At 38.7% G+C, this 19,885-nt stretch overlaps 1 protein-coding gene across 3 annotated transcripts in view; it reads right to left on the reverse strand.

Moving 5' to 3' along the window:
• The window catches only part of LOC129579561 (unconventional myosin-XV), a 47,252-nt gene that overhangs the window by 16,014 nt on the left and 11,353 nt on the right, over positions 1-19,885 (reverse strand). For 2 of the 3 annotated variants that reach the window (XM_055469712.1, XM_055469710.1), the window contains 6 exons: positions 13,050-13,265; positions 8,365-9,219; positions 8,049-8,287; positions 4,909-7,703; positions 4,009-4,362; positions 1,074-3,439 (listed from right to left, as the gene is read on the reverse strand). In XM_055469712.1, coding sequence (XP_055325687.1) covers positions 1,074-3,439; positions 4,009-4,362; positions 4,909-7,703; positions 8,049-8,287; positions 8,365-9,219; positions 13,050-13,184 — 6,744 coding nt within the window. In that variant the 5' untranslated portion in view covers positions 13,185-13,265. Of the gene's footprint in view, positions 1-1,073; positions 3,440-4,008; positions 4,363-4,908; positions 7,704-8,048; positions 8,288-8,364; positions 9,220-13,049; positions 13,266-13,377; positions 13,465-19,885 lie in introns of those variants that run through there. The other variant, XM_055469711.1, reaches the window with a different exon arrangement.

The following is a 19,885-nucleotide window of genomic DNA, read 5'->3' on the forward strand; positions in this document are numbered from 1 at the left end:
ATTAAATTCTCAATAAACCGAATAATTCTTCTTCAGACTTGGTGTTCATCGGATGGTTTTTCTCAATTATTTTCCCAACCACGCATGAACAAAATGCATTTCCAAAGAAAACAGCAGCATTAGCGCAAGTTAGCTTCTTAACGTGCGAATTCCCTTTTCAACGTGGAAATTCTTCGAAAACATTCTGAATTGAGTTGCAGTCAATTTGACCGACTAAAAGTCCACTTTAAGTAAATCTCAAGCTGGTATCTTTGTCTACAGCTCGTATTTTTCTTTTCCCTTCTCTTTGGAAAAGTCCAAGGTAAATATTTACAAAAACTCAGTGAAACAGTTACATAAACTAAAAAAACAAAACTAGAAGAAGAAATAGAGACAGAAAAAAAAGCAGCAGCCCAACTTTAATTCACTTTGTCTATTTGCTTGTTTGTTCGACGAGTAGTGAAGCAAATTTCTCGCTTTTTGATTGACGGTGTTGATAATTTGTCAGAAAAATGTGTTTAATTGACTTAATGGGTTCATTTAAATACGTGTATCGTTTGGGTCATTATTCGGCTTTGGTTTTCTTTCGTTTGGGCTGTATGCGTTCCATGATTATGGGTTATTTTCGTTGGCGTAGAGTTTTTTTCTTCTCTCATTTCAACCAAAGCAAAAAGTCTTAACCAGCACAGAAGCCATCAATTTCTCAAAAGGCAAACCTGTTAATTAAATTTAGAGAAAAAAAACCCAGCCACAACTCGTTGCCAACACAAATTAGTCAAACGAAATGAAAACAGAAAGGAAAATCGTCGAAGTGTTTGGCATTAGATGAAATTTGTGATAAGATTAAGTGAAAAATGCTTCGTTTTGTTGAACACTTTTAATTGCACGTGCAAACAGACCGTGTCGCGATGCCGGAGTGGAAAATTGTACAGTATTTTCCCTTCTTCTTCTTCTTCTTTGCCATTTTCCATATCGTGAAAACTATCGCGAAAGACAATGTTAAAAATGAAATCTAACATAGACGACGACATCGTTGTTGATCTTGTAATTTACTTTTAATTTTCTACAATTAACAAACAGTGAAACGGGCTTACCTTTTTGAATTCTTGACAGAATGTCTGGATCATGATTTGAATGGCGGTGGCGCGTGGTGCATGAAGAACGATGCGATTTCCATTCTTAAGATTGAGCTGAAGGGCAGCCGGACGTGGAAGAGTAATAGCCCCTTGCAAATCGGCCAATGGCACAGAACGAACAACGCTCACGTGTTCCGTTTCACGACGCGCCAAATAGACGCCACTGTGTGAAACGGCGAGCAATGACACTTCAGGGAACTGCGGTGAACCGCTGACAATGAACAATCTTGCGAAATACAATGGCCAATTGCGGGCCATATCGATCAAGTGACGCTTTACAATGGCACGAACTTGTTGTGTTTTCACCGTTTCCGCATTGACACCGTGGCCACTGAGCAAATTCAATCCGTTGCGTTTTTCCTGCGGTGAAATACGCAAACAGGATGTTAAGCCCAGAACATCGCCGGCAACTTGAGCAAAAAGTAAATCAAGCGCTGCTGGTGAACTGATCGATTCCGTTGGATGGAACACTTCTTTGCGGACGCGTAATTTCCATGGCACACGATTGTAGGTCAAACAAGCGGCGGCCGGTAGTTTGGTGACCGGTGGCACAGGCGCTGGTGGTGCATTTGTGTGCCATTCCACATCGGTCATGTCATCTGGTTTGTCGGTGCTTTGCGTGATCTGGGTCGATGCCGAATTCTTCCGCTCGCGATCCATTCGTGCCATATGTGTCTTGAATGTGGCCCGTTCGATCATTTGCGCCGGGGATTTTTTAATGGCTTTTTCTTTTTCGAAAATTGCTGCTTTGTTTGAAGTCGACGATGGTTGATAGACCTTCTGACTTTCACGTTCTCGTTCGACTTGCTTCATTTCATAGATTCGATCGTGTTTCTCACGCTCCTTCATACGTTCACGGGTGTCACTTTCGCCCTCAACTTCATTTCGATCCCAAACCGATTCACTGAAATTCTCACGATCTCTCGAGCGGGATCTTGATCTGGACCGAGGTTCACGGTCATTCTTCTCCTTTTTGTGATCATAAATATCGTGTTTGGCGGCTTCAGCACGGCCCCACGAATCGTATGTGTCTTTTGACACCTCCGAACCATTCCAGTTCTGTTGCTGCGACTGATGAATACCAAATGTATCGCGTTCATGACGCTTCTGGTAGAATGATGGAATCTCTTGTTGTTCCGGTTGCTTTGCCTGTGAGCCGGGTATTGGTGGCGGTGGGAATTTTGGAGCCGGTGGAATTACACCTTTAGCTGCTTCCATTCGTTTGACTTGCGTGCGAACAGACGGCAAATCGGGTTCGTCCAATTTATCATTGGATCCAAAGTGTCCGCTCAATGCTTGCTGCAACATCATTCGACGTGCATCTTCCAATTTTGCTGGAGTACGTTGATTTGATTCCGTACTTGTTGTTGATCGCACCGAATGTCCGGCGGTGACTTGTTCAAGGCGTTGTCTCATCTCTGAACTCAACTTCAATTTACCCACGCTTCCAGGTGGTGGTCGTTCGGCGCCAATTTCGAAACTGCGACGAGCGATTTTTGTAACAACAGCCGTTGTTGTGGTCGTTGCTTGAATGGCATTTTCTTGACTGAATTTTCGTGGATTTTGCTGTAGGACTGGTGTGCTGGTTGCACTGATGCCATTCTTTACAATGACATTTTCCACCTCGAGTTCATCCCATTCGATCTGTGCGCTCGAGCCATTTGGCGAACTTGTATTCGATTGTGGAGTGTTTTTACGTTGATTCTGTCGCATTTTGAATTCCATGAAATTTTCATCATTTAGTGCTTGATCCTTTGGTGGCCACACCCATTTGCCGATGCGAACGGTTTTAGCACGGCCGTATGGATCGAGGAATGGCCGCGAACCGGATGGATCGTTGAATTCAATTGGTGGCGGCATCGGCGGTGGAGGCGGAGGAGGAATGTGCGAATTACTCTCGGCTGATGATTTTCGATTTCGGTCGAAGTCTCCATTGAATGGTGATGATGATGTACGAGATTTGAAACTCTGTTTGCGTTGAGTTATCTTCGAACTTGATGCAGATCCAGAGTCTTGTTGACTTAACAACGTTTGCAGCGCTTGATTTTGGGCCAATAATTGCTGCTGGATTTGTATATTTTGTGCCATTGCTGATTGCAAGAATGCTCGTTGCAAATCTGTTTTGTCAACCGATGAGGTTGATGTGAAGTTTTCGGGATTGGTGCCCATTACAAGCACTGGATTTAGTTTTGATGGCGCTCCATACCCATTGGATGAGCTTTGTGTCTGATGCGCTGTTCCACCGCCCTTAATCGAATCAGCCAGTTCCGTCTTTTCGGTCAATCGCTTCAAGGAATCATTCACGAAAATAGGTTGGAAAAGCTCTGAAATTTGAAAAGCAGGTATTAAAATGGTGGAAAAAATATTAAAAATAGAAAAATATTTTTTTAACATAAAAAATCGTGCTTCTCAGTACTAGGGAATATTGTTTCGACTTCAAAATTGAATTTGAGGACGTTTAAAGCAATAAATATAACTTCACAATTTCAGAGTTCAAATATGAGTTCAATATTCGAGTAACGCTTCAAGTTAAGTCAAAAAAAATTAGCAGAAAATTAACAAAAAATTGTTTCAAAATTATTTGCAATTAAATTGAAATTTTTATTGAATAAAATCGAATGTTTTTCAAATAATTTTTTTTTTGTATACTCCTTTAAATAATTTTCGGTCTTTTTGAAATATGAACAAATGTAAGATTTCCTTACACTGAACGCAGCGAACTCAGCAATGTAGCGAGCTCTGTAATGTGAGAGCTGTCAAAAAAATTTCTGCAAGTGAATTCGCCAATTTATTAGGACTGGTTCACACTGATTTCTCTGTTTTTCGCTATAATCGTTTGATGTCAAATGGACCGAAATATAAGGAGTATACTATTTCAAAACAGAAATCTCACCTGTGATATATTCATCTAATGCTGTAGCATTATTGAGTTCCGCTTCTTGGCTTTGCTTTTCATTTTCTTTATTGTCATTTTTATGGCCGCCACCTTTGATTACGCGATGTAATTTATGTGCTGATTGTAAATCGTCAAAATCGGTATCAATTTCGGGAGCTTCAAAGAAATCAGCTCGACCGCCACGAATGCTGGTTGACAGCGAACGGGCATCGGATAATTCATCCAAAGAACCGTCCAAAACTGGACTGAACAAATCATCCAAGTATTGATCCACATCGGAAAATTGATCAACATTCGATGGTACACGAACGCGACGCACATGGCTTGCAAGCGATGGAGCTTCACTTGTGTCTGGAATTAGGAAACATTTATGAGAAAAATGTCGAAGGCATTGGTCTTAAAAAAAATTGAATTAAAATTATTTAAATTGTATAAAATAAAATGAATTGAATAAAAAATTAAACGAATTTTAATTTTGGTAAATTGGATTTTTTTCCCAGAAATTTGTAAGTTGAGGAAAAAAAAAGGTAGAAATTCAGATGAAAAAAAAAATTAAAGTAATTAATTGATGAGAAATGAAGTAAACAAAATTAAATTGAATACAAATAGAAACAAAATCTCATCATAAGGAAAAAATGATACAATTTTTGAACGTAACATTCGAAATGAAAGAAAAATTTATCTAAGGAAAATTGAAATTAATTACGGATATTTAAATTAAAAAAATGAAGTATTTCGTAAGAAAATGTGTTATTTTTTCAGTTATTCAATAAGGAAATAAACGTATAATTTTTCATACGTAATTTCGTCTATGCTAAAATTTTCGAGTAAAGTAAAGCAATGAAAATTTCTATTCTTCAAGATAAATAAATAGAATAAAAATGTCTAATGTCTCACCTGACATCGCCGATGAACGTGTGCCATAATCGCTGCGTTCCATGTATTTGTTCGAATGCCCAGCGGAGCGTCGTCCAGCGTATTTCTGATATCTTGGTGTTTCTCTCAATGGAGCCAATCTTTCAACTGAGTGATATCTATCGTTTAATCTGCTTTCCGACAGACCCAATTCAGCCAACTCTTCATTTTCTTCGTCTTGTTCAGCTTGTGATATGACCTCAGCACTACTGTCAGCGACACTTTCCCCGGCCAATAAATCGTCCATTGATTTCGATCGTGTCTTATCGCTATCAAAGTATCGGTCATTGAGTGCCGAATTACGTGACAATAAATCATGTGATGTTTTACGTTGAACGCCCTCATAATTGCGACCACCAAATTCGGGTTTATTTTCAACAACTGGTTGTGGAATTGGTTGTTCGGTCACAATACGTTCATTGGTAGAGTGACGTTTCATCGGTGGTTCTGGTGGTGGAATGTTTGGTCGTTTTGGATTTGGGCTCTCAGGCTCTTGAGCAACAGCAATTTTCGAATTCTTACGTCCGCATCGCAGCAAATCGCTTCGAACGGTTGGGAAAGCGGGACAAAGTTCCTTTTCGGAAATCAAATCCAAAACAAAGTCTAATCCATTGGAATCGGATACTAGTCCGGAGTCATCCAAAACAACGGTCCATCCTTGCGGTGGCACAGCTATGGAAGAAAGTGCGAGGGCAGCTGCCTCTTCGCATGTTGTCCATGAGTCAATAGCCACGGTTTGTGTTGCCTCATCTGGCAACGTCAAACTCAATGCAATATCGGAATTACGGGCATTGGCTCGCCATTCAAGCCAAGTTGGTGGATACAAACGACTTGTGATCAACTGTGATCCAGAGTTGCGAAGAAGTTTCCTCAATAGCGACTCTTTGATTGACGTCGGAGCATTGTCTGCCACGAATTTAATCAAGTATTTATGCAAAGCGTGTCCAGGTTGGAACGATGACAAACAATGGCCCATGAGTTGCCAGACGCGAAGCGATTGTGATTCGTCCACTTTGTATACTTGATTGCAAAGCTGAACGAAAATTTCATCACGAACGCTACGTGACGATAGGCCTTTGTGTACAATGTAATCGGCGAGTGCCTTCTCTTTGGCAATGTCCAAATTTTTGTCGTTAGCCCAGCGCAAGATGAGCTTGAACACGGCAAGTGAGCTCTGGAAGTCTTCATCCCGCGATGCAGCACGTGATAAAAATGGTGATGTGATTGGATCGCGTCGAGGTGCTAATTTCACACCATTACAATAAACCGAACTGAATTTACCGAAAGCAAATTGATCCAAATCGCTGGGTAAATCGAATGTATTCGGTGGCCCAGGAACAGTTCCAACCACTTTAACCAAATGCCTATCGCCATGCAACGAACTCCAACCGTCCAATTTCGAGAAAATGAATGCCAATTCAGCTGGTACATCCAATTGAACCACATGACTCCGTTCTTGTTCAGCAGCCACAGCTTTTTGATGGCGCTCTCGTTGCGCACGCTCCACATTCCGACGTCGTTGCAACTCTGCCTTGAGTTTTTGATACATTTTCCGTTGTCGTCGCCCGCGAAAAAGTGCTTGCAATTGAACGGTACCTCGTTTCAAATTGTGATAACGTTTTCGATCGCGATAGCCCTTCCAAGCCGATTGAATCTTGGTTGCGGCGCGCTTGCGTCGTCGTAAATGCTTTTTGGACAACATTTTGCGAACGTTTCGCTGAATAATAACGGCCGCATCTCGTTGACGTTCACTTCGATTGGTCTCCAGCACACGATGAATTGCCTCACGAAGGAAGACTCTCGTAGCACCAAGTTGGAAATCGGGTCCATCAACACCCGTAGCTGGAATTGTTTCTAAAACGCTACGGCACAAATCACGATACGGTGTTCCACGTGGCAATGGAGCCTTGAGCATGTGACGATACCGTTCTACAAAGTGTTGGAAGCGTAATCGGACCGGGTAGCCTTTTTGTCGAATACGGATCGTGTCGAGCATTCCCAAGTAGCGAAGTTGTTGCAAAACACATGGCATATCCATTCGAAGAGCGTGTTTTTCATTGTTTGGCTTCACACAGCGAATGAACCATGGATTGCATTTGGCCATCGATTGCAATAAATGTTGCAATGAATCGGAGAATCGAGCAGCAACCGTTGGTGTGCGTGGCTTCATTGTTACAAAACGGCCATTTGCTCCTTTGGGCAGAGACTTTGAATTGTCTCTTTGAGCACGCAACTGTTTAAAGATCTCTTTCATAATTGGAAGATCGCTTGACGACAGCAACTCAAGCACATCCGGCCGAACGGCATCACGGTTCTTCTCCAAAAATCCTTCGACATTATACCAAACTTGACCGGCATAATGGGTTACACCGAACTCTTGAGCACCAATTCGTGGACGTGAGTATAATTCATTTAAAGCGTGATTGTAGTGACATTTTTCTAAAAAGCTCAAGTCGCTGGCACGGGGGAAATTCGATTCGTCATCCAACAAGTGGAATATGCCAACCGGTTTCTTTGCAAGCAAATGAATTACCGGCAAATTATCCTCCCATGGCAATGGATTCCATTCCAGACGCTCACGAGCATATTCAGCTTGCTCCAGCTTGAACACATGCTTGTTGAAGTATAATTGAAGATTTTCATTTGCAAAATTGATACACAGCTGTTCGAAGCTATTTTCGGGGAAGTCTTCGAAACCAAAAATATCAAGAATTGAAATTCGATACGCGTCATGGGTGCCTCCTTTGTGCACTATTGAATTGATACGGGATACCAACCTGAAAAAAAATATTAGAGGCAATCCGCCTAGTAAGCATTTTCTAGGTTAAGAGAACGAAATTTTCGCTTCTTTTTTTTTAAGAATTATCTTCTTGTCTGGTTCAAAAATGTGTTTTAGAACAAAGTGAATAGTTTTCAATACATTGCAAAGCTATGGCTTTGTTTGAACATTTTTTTTAGTAATTTTTTTTGGAAACAATCGAAACAAATTAGACAGTTGTTTACTATTTTTTATGAAAATATGAAGAAAAAAAAGCGAATCGAAGGGAAAAAATTGAAAAATTTGACTAAAACACGAAAAAAACACATTTTCTGACCAGATGCTAGTAAGAAATGTCACCCACCAATTGAAAAGACCAGAATAAAGCACTTTGGCGAATGCATCGCGCGAATCAAGTGCTTGGTCGATGCCTAATGGTGTGTATAAACGTTCAGTTCTTGTTTCTGTGAGACGAGTCGTGAGTACTCTGTGTAAGTCATCGTCTGCTATTTGCAATAAGTGTGCAGCCCACTTCACTTCTGCATCCGAACCCAGTTCAACGCCTTCTTGGCCGTGTCTCAATTGACGACGATGGAAATAAATCTGCAAAATAGACAATTTTATATAAACAAATATCCAACATTTCAGCACAGACCATGTATACAGTTTTACGATCTTACATTTCCCAAATGCAGTACTGACGCTAAAATGCGTATGATTCCATTTTGTTCTTTTTCGGAAACGCCTAAAACTTGCATAGCTCCTTGAAGTGATGCCCAATCAACTCTTCCCGGGCCGCAATCTGAAGCGCCTTGATTCAGATAAAAGTATTTATTGACATCGAGTAATCCATATTTGGAGCGTTCGCTTTCACTTAATCCGCCGAACAGTTCATAAAACACGTGATAGTTTCGTTCGCCCGGTGCATGTGTGACGATTCGTGATTTTTCTAGTAAATATTGTGTGATTTTGGCGCCAACGATGGCACCGTGTTTGAAGTATACTTCGACATATTTGCCAAATCGAGATGAATTGTCATTTCGTGTTGTTCTGGCATTGCCGAACACTTCAAGCAAAGGGCCAGCTTCGAGAATCTGTTCGGTTATAACAGCTGATGCACTGCCACCGCCTGGTACCACCGCTGCCAAATATTGCATCACCAATTTGGTGGATTCAGTTTTGCCAGCACCGGATTCTCCAGAGATAACAACGACTTGTGGGGTGGGCAAAGCAGCATGTGCAGCCGCTGCTATTGCAAATAAATGTGGTGGCATTGTACCTAATGGCTTTGCTGCATATTTCTTTGCCATTTGAATGCCGTACGAATCGGGAATCATTTTGTACGGATTGACAGCGATCAATATTGAGCCGGCAAATGTATAAATTTGACCGACATCGTAACGAATCCGTAAATTCCATAGTAAAGATGCTTCGTGTAAGTCTTCCAATTGTGTCATATCATCCACGCCACTACTGCCCAGATCCTGGCGTCGCTGCAAACTCCCCTCACCTGGACCCAATGTAAATGTCTGTGGCTGCAAATTGAAAAGAATGTTTTTGGTTAATATGACTGGTTTTTTTTTAATGAAAGTGTTTAAAAATGGTGGAAATGTCATTTCACGAGTTTCGAAGGTTTGCTTGAGCATCAATTGTTCGATAACAAGATTTATTTGTGTGAAATATTCATATTGAGGGAAAACTTTTTTGGATTCTATCATCTTCGGTATTTCGATCAAACTACGGGAAAATTGGCTATTAATCGGTCGGAATGCTCTTTTTTTATCATAAAGAAATGGCTAATTGTACAAAAGGTCCATTGTTTGATAAGAAAACGTTGATTTTCCATCAAAATCTCAAAATTTCCACTCAAACCAACGGTTAATGGTTGAGAAATTGATTTCAAATCTCACAGAAATCCGATTTATATACAAAAATTTGCGATTTTTCAATGGAAACTTCTTCATTCCTCAAAAGTCAATACATTCTGCTTCAATGTTTTGTAATTTTTTGAAGAAACAAAACATTTTTCCTTGTCTGCAACATTACATTCTATTGGATGCATTCAAGTTTGAATTAATAGTCTCTGTTTTTGGTAAAAAGACCGGCCAATAGCCCACTTTTCATCAAAAACTATAAAAGAAATTTCATTGGGACATTTCTCTATCAAAATTCTAAATCGAATCACTTCAAACCCCACGAAAAAAGAACTACAACAATTCTATATACAAATTATCTATCACACGATATTACATTTCTGGCCAAAACATCGCTGCACAGTACTGTCAATCGTTTGACCATTTGTGGAAGTTTTCGTTTGGAGTAGCTGCTGTGTCGTGAATTGAATGAATGTGATGTGGATCGTTGTTCAAAGAGGTTAGTGTCAATGTTTGATAGGTCGTCGGAGCTTGGGCAGCGTTGTCGTCGCAGTACGGATTCGGATATGATGGGCAATGGCGACACAGACGATGGGCTACTCAAGCCCGATGCAATCGAACCGCCTTTTTGCCATGGTTCCAAATGAAATCGCACAATTCGCATTGAACCAATTTTGTTATTTTATGAAATTTTAGCACATTTTTCTAATGAAAACCCGTAGAATTTTACACTAAAAAATCGCACTAGTTTGGCTTCATCCACACTCTCCAATTACATTGGATCAACTGAGTGTCCCAGTGGAGTGATGATGCACAAACCGTTTCAAAGCATTAAAACCGTTGTGTGGAGAGTGTATCGGAATGCCAGTGAAAAAAACTTGAACTTGCTTACGAGAGAATCGACTAGTCTAAAAGAGAACGGATTGCATATATGCGGAACTCTAATAATAATCATCATCATCATCAACAACATGGCAAACGACGGTTTATATTTCTTCTTTTTCTAATACCTACTTTAACTGGACATTTATTGCATACACATATATGTACGAGAACGATACACATATTTTCATTGTGATGCAGCGCAGACACGATGTGAAGGTTACTCACATTTGCTCGGCGAACGAATGCACGAGCTAGTTTCTCTGTGTAGCGGCGAGTTGGCGGTCGGTATGACGCTTTTTTTTGCGGAACAATTGCAGTCATGTGTGAACACTATGCGATTAGAATAGGCCAGATCAAGAGAGCACGAGGAAAAGAAACGAGCAATGCAAAGAGTATGTGAATTTTTAGCATGAGAAATTTTCATTAAATTTTCTTTCGAATTAGAAGAAGTACGGTCCTGAGTCTCCCACCTCCCTAGCCGTTGAACCAAATAAACAATGCGGAAATCCTACACAATGGAAAATTAAACGTTTGTCATTGGCGACGTTGGTTATGTGCAGAAAGTAGGTGGCTTACGGTGCATCGACGAGTTGAGAAAAAAAATTGGTTTCATTTCACAAACAAATATCGATAGAATGCATCGGATCTGTTTTTTTTCTTCATCGCTGCCAGCGATCAAAACACGATGTTTACGATGAAACCTGACACTGTATGCAGGCATGACTCGGCTTGAGAGGTTTCTGAGAAGTAAACAAACGCTACAACGGAGAGGAAAGACAAATAAGGCAGAAACTGGTTGAATAAATTAAACCTGATTCGCCGTTTCAAGTGTTATGAAATTCATTTGAATTGCTTCCGACCGTTTCATCACTCCGGCCCAACGAATGCATCTATCTCGACCGTTTCGATTAGAAGAACCTGCAGCACAAGGTGCTGCCACTCCGAAAACATACACACACACATATCGATGGGAAATGTCAAAGTGAAACGAAGTAAATTGCTTCTTAGCTTGCAATCAACACGCAGCGCACACCGCTTCAGTCTTCTAATATGCTTTGAGCATACGACTTTCGAATTAAAGTTGAAACATTTGAAATAAAACAGAAGAAGAAGAAAAAACGTGAAAAACTCCAATTTCAAGCGACGAACGAATCCAAAAGAATGCATATTAAATGTCACAATTTGTAAACAAAGACCATAAATTGAACGACAACACCAGATCGCCGAGTCGAAAACGATGGGAGAATTTAATCGGATGCGCGCGCTCTTCCAAGGCAAACCAGTTTTTGGTTCACAAGAAACAACCAGAAAAAAAAACAATAAATTTGTACACATCGAATTCTTCACTTGCACACACCGAAAACAAAACAGAAAAACCACGTAAATTCTACACATCAAATAATACACCTTTTACGGCAAACTTCTTTATTTTCAGTGTACGGCGTTCGCTCGCTCTCTATATCGCTTCGTATGTGTTGACATTTGCGATGAACGAACCAACAAATATAATATTAACGTTTCGATTGCATCACATCAATTCACACGGAATTGTCTTTTTTTAGAGGAAGGAATAATTTTTTCTTTGGAATAGAGATTTTTTTAGATGAGAGCTTTCTATCCAAATTTAGAACGAGGAATTGACTTTTTTTCGCATATTTCCTATCAATTTTAGGATTAATCTTAATTGGTCAGACATTATTCTGTCTTCTGATCAATTTTATTACTCGCAAATCATTGGTATCGTAAGTTACGAATTTTGTTACAAAAAACGGAGGATCGAAAAATTCGTTCCAATCGAAATGAATGAAAACATGTTCTTCACCAAAATTTCGACCGTTTGACGGAAGAATCATTTTATCTCATATTCATTTTCGGAATGAGAACAAAAAAAACTCATAAAAACCAACAGGGCAGTCTCCGTTCACTTGATTAGTCTGCTTCTTATCAAAAATGTGTGTATACTATACACTGTAGTATACAAAGAAAAGTATATCAAACATAAATTATGTTACATATTTAGTTTTCCAGTGAAAGAATATGAATTTTGTGTAAGAAACTTTGGTTTTGAACCGAAAAAATGTAAATTTTTCAAGAAAATAAAAATAAAAATTCTTTCGGATTGTGATTGGAAAACTGGTTTCGATTAAAAACAGTGGCATCTTTACAAAAACAAACGATCTCTTCGGGATTAAAACAGTTATTCTATAGGTAATACTGATTCCTTCTACGGTGACGATATTCTTTTTAAATGTTTATCATTTATTTCTAATATTCATCATTTATTTGTGTCAATTAAAAAAAAATCAAAATTTTTTCAACACAATTTGATTCATTGAGAATCACAAAAGGGAAAAGAATGATATGAATATATTGAATATTGAAAATCAATGAATATTTCTTCATCAAAATTTTAATTTCCACACTAATAATCGATGAGTGTGACCTACCAAAAAAAAGTTTTTCCGAAGAATCATTCCCAATATTAATATTGCTCACAAATGATTTTTTTTATTATCGAACAATTTTTGGCTCGTAAATCGTAAAACCTGTCTCATTTCCAAATACTTGGAAATGAATTCATTTATAGAATGTATAAATTCACTTACTTTTCCATTGATAACAGCTTGAACGATGATGACTTGTGCGGCACGATGTACTTCTTGGATTTCGCCGGGTAATGGATGTAAAAAGTTGGTATCAGTAAACCAGACTAAGTCTCCCTCGGACCACATGGACTCCATGGTAGCGACAAAGATGCAGTGCGTGTTTTGTCGATGTTTGAGAATCTAAATCGTTGCCACTTCACGACGCATCGTTACAACCTGCGAAAAATAAATAACGAAAATAAATGAGTCGAATTGTAATGTTTAGCACGAGTTTTCAAAATGCGTAAAATGATTTTAATTGAATTATACAAAAAGTGCGACATCGAACATGTTAATAGTTGGTGCGACGGAGCGAGCTCTGCAAACGATCGCTTGTTAAATGGGTTTCGATTGTGTAGTTGCCGTTGTTTACAATGAACAGAAATTCTTTCATAATAATAAGCTATTTTTTCGCTATTCGAACCAGTTTGGCTGGGCAACATTCCATCGAATGTGTTTGCGGTGCAATGACGACGACGACGACGGAGACAACAACAACAACACACTCAATTGGTGCGGCAACAGCAGCGACAACGGCGACGATCGAAAAAATTATGTGTTCAACACACGCCAATCCAATGGAATTTCGCCGTAGGTACTTTCATAGCATATTTTCTTTACCTGACTCCGCCACCATTTAGCTGCCACTTCATGCAATTGCACAACGTGCAAAAATTTAATTTAATAAATTATCCGAATGAAAGAAAAAAAACCCGATTATTTCGATCTGGGAGAAAATTAATCGATTTTGGTTCAGCCATGGAATGTGTGTGTGTGTTGATTGTCATCGTTGAAGTGTATGCGGCGGTTTATGAATGAAAGGCCCTTATGGGCTTCTTGCAGCCACAATGCTATGGCATGCAAATCAAGCGCGCGAATAATAAAACTCTACAAATTTCCGCTCGTTTCTTTTCAGCATATCAATTTTTTTTTCTCTTTCGTCGATACGCAAAAGAGATACGCCGCGGTTGAGGGGCCGAGTAATATAACGGTAAATTCCGTGAAATGAGAAAGGTGTACCACACGCTTATTTGTGAATGAGCCCGTCGTATGCTTCTTATCATAATAATTTTACGCAACTCATTGATTTCGCTTTGTTTCAAACTCATCAATTTGCTGATTTGGCCCAACGTGAAACGAAAAATTATACAAGAAAACTATCGTTTTTTTTTTCGTTTTACATTGAGCAAACTACAGGTGGGCGAATTCGCGAGTATATACTCTCATACTCACTCATTTCGAAAATGAGTATGTCTCGACATACTCTCATACTCATAGATACTCTTTGAGTATGAGAGTATATACTCAGAGTATATACTCTTTGATCTTGAGTATGTCTCGACCTACTCAGTTTTTACCCAAAGAGTAACTCTACACCTACTCTTTTTCCTACTCTTTTTCATACTCTTTTTCCTACTCATTTGAGTATGTCTCGACATACTCATTTTTTACCCAAAGAGTAACTCTACACCTACTCTTTTTCCTATTCTTTTTCATACTCTTTCTCCTACTCATTTGAGTATGTCTCGACATACTCATTTTCAATTGTTTTTCTCCTCAGAAAAAGTTATATATCCTTTATATATTTTTCTTAGGGAGGGAAAACGAGTGAGTAAATGTAGAGTTACTCTTTCGCAAAAAAATGAGTAAGTCGAGACATACTCAAATGAGTCGGAAAAAGAGTATGAAAAAGAGTATGAAAAAGAGTAGGTGTAGAGTTACTCTTTGGGTAAAAAATGAGTAGGTCGAGACATACTCAAAATCAAAGAGTATATACTCTGAGTATATACTCTCATACTCAAAGAGTATCTATGAGTATGAGAGTATGTCGAGACATACTCATTTTCCGTTTGTATGGGAGTAGGAGTAGGAGTATGAATTATACTCTCTTACTCCGCCCACCTGTAGAGCAAACGCAGCATTTTTGTTGTTTGTCTTCGAGGCAGTCCATTTTTTTACCTGTTGTTTTTATTTTAATCGGCTGATCTAGCCATCATAAATTTAATGATGAATTAGACGATTAATTTCAAACAAAAGGCCACCATTTAGCCGCATCGAAAGTGTCTTTAGCAATTCATCATGTCATATTTTTGTGAGATTTAAATGCAAGCCAGAGAAGAAAAAAAGAAACCGAAAGGGAATTCAGCGATGAAAAAAACATCATCAAGATAAGAAATTTACACTTGATCACATGCCTGAAAAAAACATTGTTGAATCACTTGTTTACGAGCACACCGTTGATTTAGGTCTGTTGTTGTTGGAAATGTTTTTCGTTTCATTATGAGCGCATGCGCGCGATTGTAGTCGATGCAAACCACAGGCATTTTAACTTTAAGAATGTGTGAAACAGGTCAAAAAACCAACAAATTTCACTCCTTATCCCTTCCTATCGCGTTCTATATCTATCCCTCTTTCTCTCATTTTCTCTTTTGATCTTTCGATCTCTTGTTCTCCTCGCGATTTATTTACCTCAAAATCTCTTTCTCGCTCTCTCTGTCTCTCTCTGTCTCTATCTGTCTTTCTCTGTCTGTCTCTGTCTCTCTCTCTCTCTGTATTCCCCTCTCTCAAAATGCAAATCCCGCGACATGCCAACCAAATGACAGATCCCGAAAAAGTGGCAAATCTTCACGGATTCCATATGTTCCGGTTGCAGCACAAAACACGGTTGGCATTTTTTTTCTCCTGCAACATGCATATGGTTTCGATGACCCACTTCCATGACTTGACGGTGCATTGAACTCTGTGTAAAAAAACGCGCGCGTTCGTTCTCATACAGCGACCAAACGACTGCTTTCATCAATATGCATTACGTTCAATTTACATTTGCTTAACGTGAGCGGCATTTTTTGACGACATATCTCTTTTTTACGTTCTAATGCTTCTTGTTTGCACCATCAATTTGCTTCGATTCGCTATTTTCACTACTCATATTCATAATAATAATTGGAAACAATGCGAACAATGCGCGCTGAAAATGTAATGCGGCGGCGCAAACAGAAAATTCTATTCATAACTGTTCGGTCACGATTTCTATGGTGAAGCGAGTGAGCGCGCACAATTTAACAAAAACGCCTTCATTGTTTCGCGAAATGGCTTGACAAACCCGAAAAAAAACCAATCCATTGAGGTACCAAGTAGAACAAATTTTACATACATTTCAGTGTAATTTGATTGCCACATCAAAAGCAGCTTTCAGATTTGAAAATAAATATTTGCCTGGGTTTGTTTTGTCTCGCGCGAAATCTTCGGGTGCGGAGAAGAATGGATTTTGGTTTTTGCAAGAGATTGATTTTAAAAATGCATGATTTTTAATTAATTGGACGGAAAAGTGGCTCATGAAAGGTATTTGAATCAATAATATTTTGCATAGTGTGAACTTTGAAGTGAATTTGAATAGATTTAGTCGATCTGATCGACTCGATTACAATAATTAATTAGTTTAGTATCGGTCGGAATATTTCTCAATAGTATAATTTCAAAATATGTTCTTGGCTCTTTTAAGTGCTTTTGAAACACTTTAGAAGTAAATCTTAAAGAATATTTAGAATGATGTGCTCAAAACTAGGTAAAAACGGCTGAAAATGATTCAAAACGGCCAAAGAGAAAATTGATTGATTCAAGGAAAAGTTAAAGGTTAACTGAAGAAAAACGATAATTTTACATCGGAAGCATGCCGATTTCAACAGGCCAACAATTCAATATACACTAGAAACCACAAAATCAACCGAACCATCGTTGTTATCATCGATTTGCACTTCGTAGAATTTCGAGACCGCCAATTTGCGAGAAATTCACTGCGCACACAAATTGAGCACGAGCTGCGATTGTTATTCAAATTATCGTTTCGTTGTAAAATTGCAATTTTTCGGTCAACCGAAAAGTGATTGGATGAGCGATTTCATGAATGTAGGCCAAGTCAAATGCTAATTGAAACGACGATTTGCATAAAAATCGTCCAGAAAATCGAACGAAAAAAAAGCCGGGGCGTGGGTGACGATAAATCAACCGTGTACACTGAACGCGATTACATTCAATCGGCTGGTTGGTTGGTTTCTGTCTACACTCTACAGCCATGCAACTTTTCCTAGTTTACCATTTTTGAGATCGTATGCGCGCTTTCATTTCATCACAGCAAGAGCGAGAGCGAGAGAGAGAAAGAGAGATCGAACATTGCCCATGTATGTGAAGTTATACAAAAACCATATTTGTTTGTTTCCTTTAATTCAAAAACGTGTAGTTTTGTTGTGCAAAACCAATTATGCAGTTCCATGTAAAGCGATTCCCATTTCGTCTCTCTTTTCCCTCGACTTTTTCTCCATCGCTCCGTTGTTTTCTTGTTTTTCTCTCGCCATCAATCTGAATTCGAATCAAGCGGGCGGTTGTGCGGTTTGGCGGAAATGCCGCTATTGCTTATGCGCAAATGCAAAACAAATGGAAAATGCGTGTTTTTCATGCGCGCTCTGCGCTCTGTACTCGTCCAACGTTTTGTAATTTGATTACAGACATACACACACTTTTGCTTTCAACACACGGCCGATAAAATAGAGAGTTTTGCGCCGTTTTGGTTTCACAGATTTCGATCAGATCTGTCTGCACACAAATGCGTTTAATTTTTGATTGATGCAAAGAATTTGCGAATGAGAAAAAGAGAAAAAAAATTAGTGCAAAAATATGGTAATAACTCACGTCAATTGCTTGCAATAATTTAATTCGAATGAACAATGTTCGAAAAAGCTGTCAATCAAACGTGTGGCCATACTGAAATCTTTGTGACTTTCATTAAAAACCGACACCATTTTTTTGTTCCTCCCGTTACTTTGGATTTTGGGCGATTTTCGTATTGTTCGCTTGCGTTGTGGCTATTGATCGAATGCCGCGAATCGAATTTATAACGCCACTTTTCAATGGCATGCCCAATTGATTCGTTTCGATCATTCCAAAGTTCAATGGCCATCGGCACTATTTTACGTGGTGCTTTTTGGACACGATTTTTTTCTTTCTCTCTCTCTCTCTCTCTCTCTCTCTCTCTCTCTCTCTCTCTCTTCACATTATTTAGAGAGAAAAAAACAATTTCTTTTTTACTTCTCATAACAATTTCAACCCATATTGGTTTGGGAAAAAAAAATCCGAAACCAAAAAATTATAATCATTTTCCGGAGGGCCTTGGGAATGATTCTGTAATATAATATCGTTCAAAAATTATATGGAAACGTTACATTGTTTATTTTTATGAAACGTTGAATGAAGGCAATAAATCTGGGTATAATTTTAATTGGTCATAATTAAAAAATTTGCATCGCTGACGTCTGCCAATAGCGTATTACGTAGTCTCGCTGATTCATTCACCGAAAAACAAATTCATTCACTCAAGTGATGCAAATAACAATTTACGGATTTTAATTGCACTGCGGATGTTTTTTTTTGCAGCTGGTACACAAACGTGCGCTGCATGCGATCAAACCGACTCGTTTTGTCGCAACGATTACATGTCGGTTGGATTTTCCAAAACGGAAAAAAAAACAAAAGAAAGAAAACCAAATAGAAATCGTTGAAGCGGCTCTATTCGCATTACTTTTTATGAAAACAAAAATGACGATTTCATCGACTTTTATGTGACAGTCGATGAGACGTTTATGTGGCATGTCATTTTGAAATGGTAATCGGAACTTCCTGAAGACAAATACGATGCGTATGAAAATACTTCAACTATGAAATGCTTTCGGAATGAAGAAGACAACGTGGAATTTTAGCTGGTAAATTATGACAATATCCAACGTAAAATTCGCATACTTTTCTCTCCAGTTTGAATCGATTTCCGGTCGATAAGATCTGATTATGGCACGGTCCATAATATCTTGCACTCATCGTTTTGGTGTGGCAGCCACTTCCACATCAAGATAACAACTCGCTTTTTCAGGTATACCTGATCACATTCACACGAAAGATGACTCGTCACCAAAAATCATGCAACAAATGACATGCTTCAGCGTCGAAATCAAAGTGTAAATTAATTCATTTGAATGAATACGAAGTTTCGTTCGTTTTCGTTACATTCAAACACGGGAAAATTAGATGTAATTTATCGAAATAATCCGACTGGTGTGAATCAACATTCCAATCGGCTTGAATTATAAATTCTTAATCAAAATACACTTGATAAAATCATTTTCATACTCTCTCAAAGAAGAAAAGGCGGAAAATCTTTTTCAATCTCTTTATTGAGTTAAGTGACTCTTTTTCGTCTGTGTTGAACATTTTTCGGAGAATTTCGCTTCGATTGTATTACAATTCGATCTTCCGTAAAAAATCATTCTTTTTTTATTCAAAGAGAAGAAGAAGAATCAATTTTATCTCTTCCATCGTATCATTCGATATAACAAGTACTCGACAAAAAAAACAGAATATACTCATTAAAGACACGATTAACAAAGAATCGTCACGTGCTTAAATCAGTTTCATTTCCGATCATTCATGATTTTGTGCATATAAGAAAGGAAGAAAAAAAACACCCGGTAAATCATGAAAATGAACATCATGTGCCCCTTTTTGTGAACACCCGTCACAACAATGGAGTTGACTTTCCGTGTAATTGAAGATGGGTAAACGAAGCACACACACATTCGTTTCACATAAACCGCCGCGGAATCAATTTACATCGCATTTCAAAAGATACCGTTTCCAATTTTGATGTCGACAAATCGAGGAAAAAAGTCACACGTACACGTCAAATGACTACTCAAACTCATTGAGCACTCAATCCAATTCATTAGAACTTGGTTAGCTTTTTTTAACTGAAC

Source organism: Sitodiplosis mosellana, unplaced genomic scaffold (genome assembly GCF_009176505.1).
Source record: "Sitodiplosis mosellana isolate CC-2019 unplaced genomic scaffold, AAFC_SMos_1.0 Smas_scaffold_6242, whole genome shotgun sequence".
NCBI classification, from domain to species: domain Eukaryota; kingdom Metazoa; phylum Arthropoda; class Insecta; order Diptera; family Cecidomyiidae; genus Sitodiplosis; species Sitodiplosis mosellana.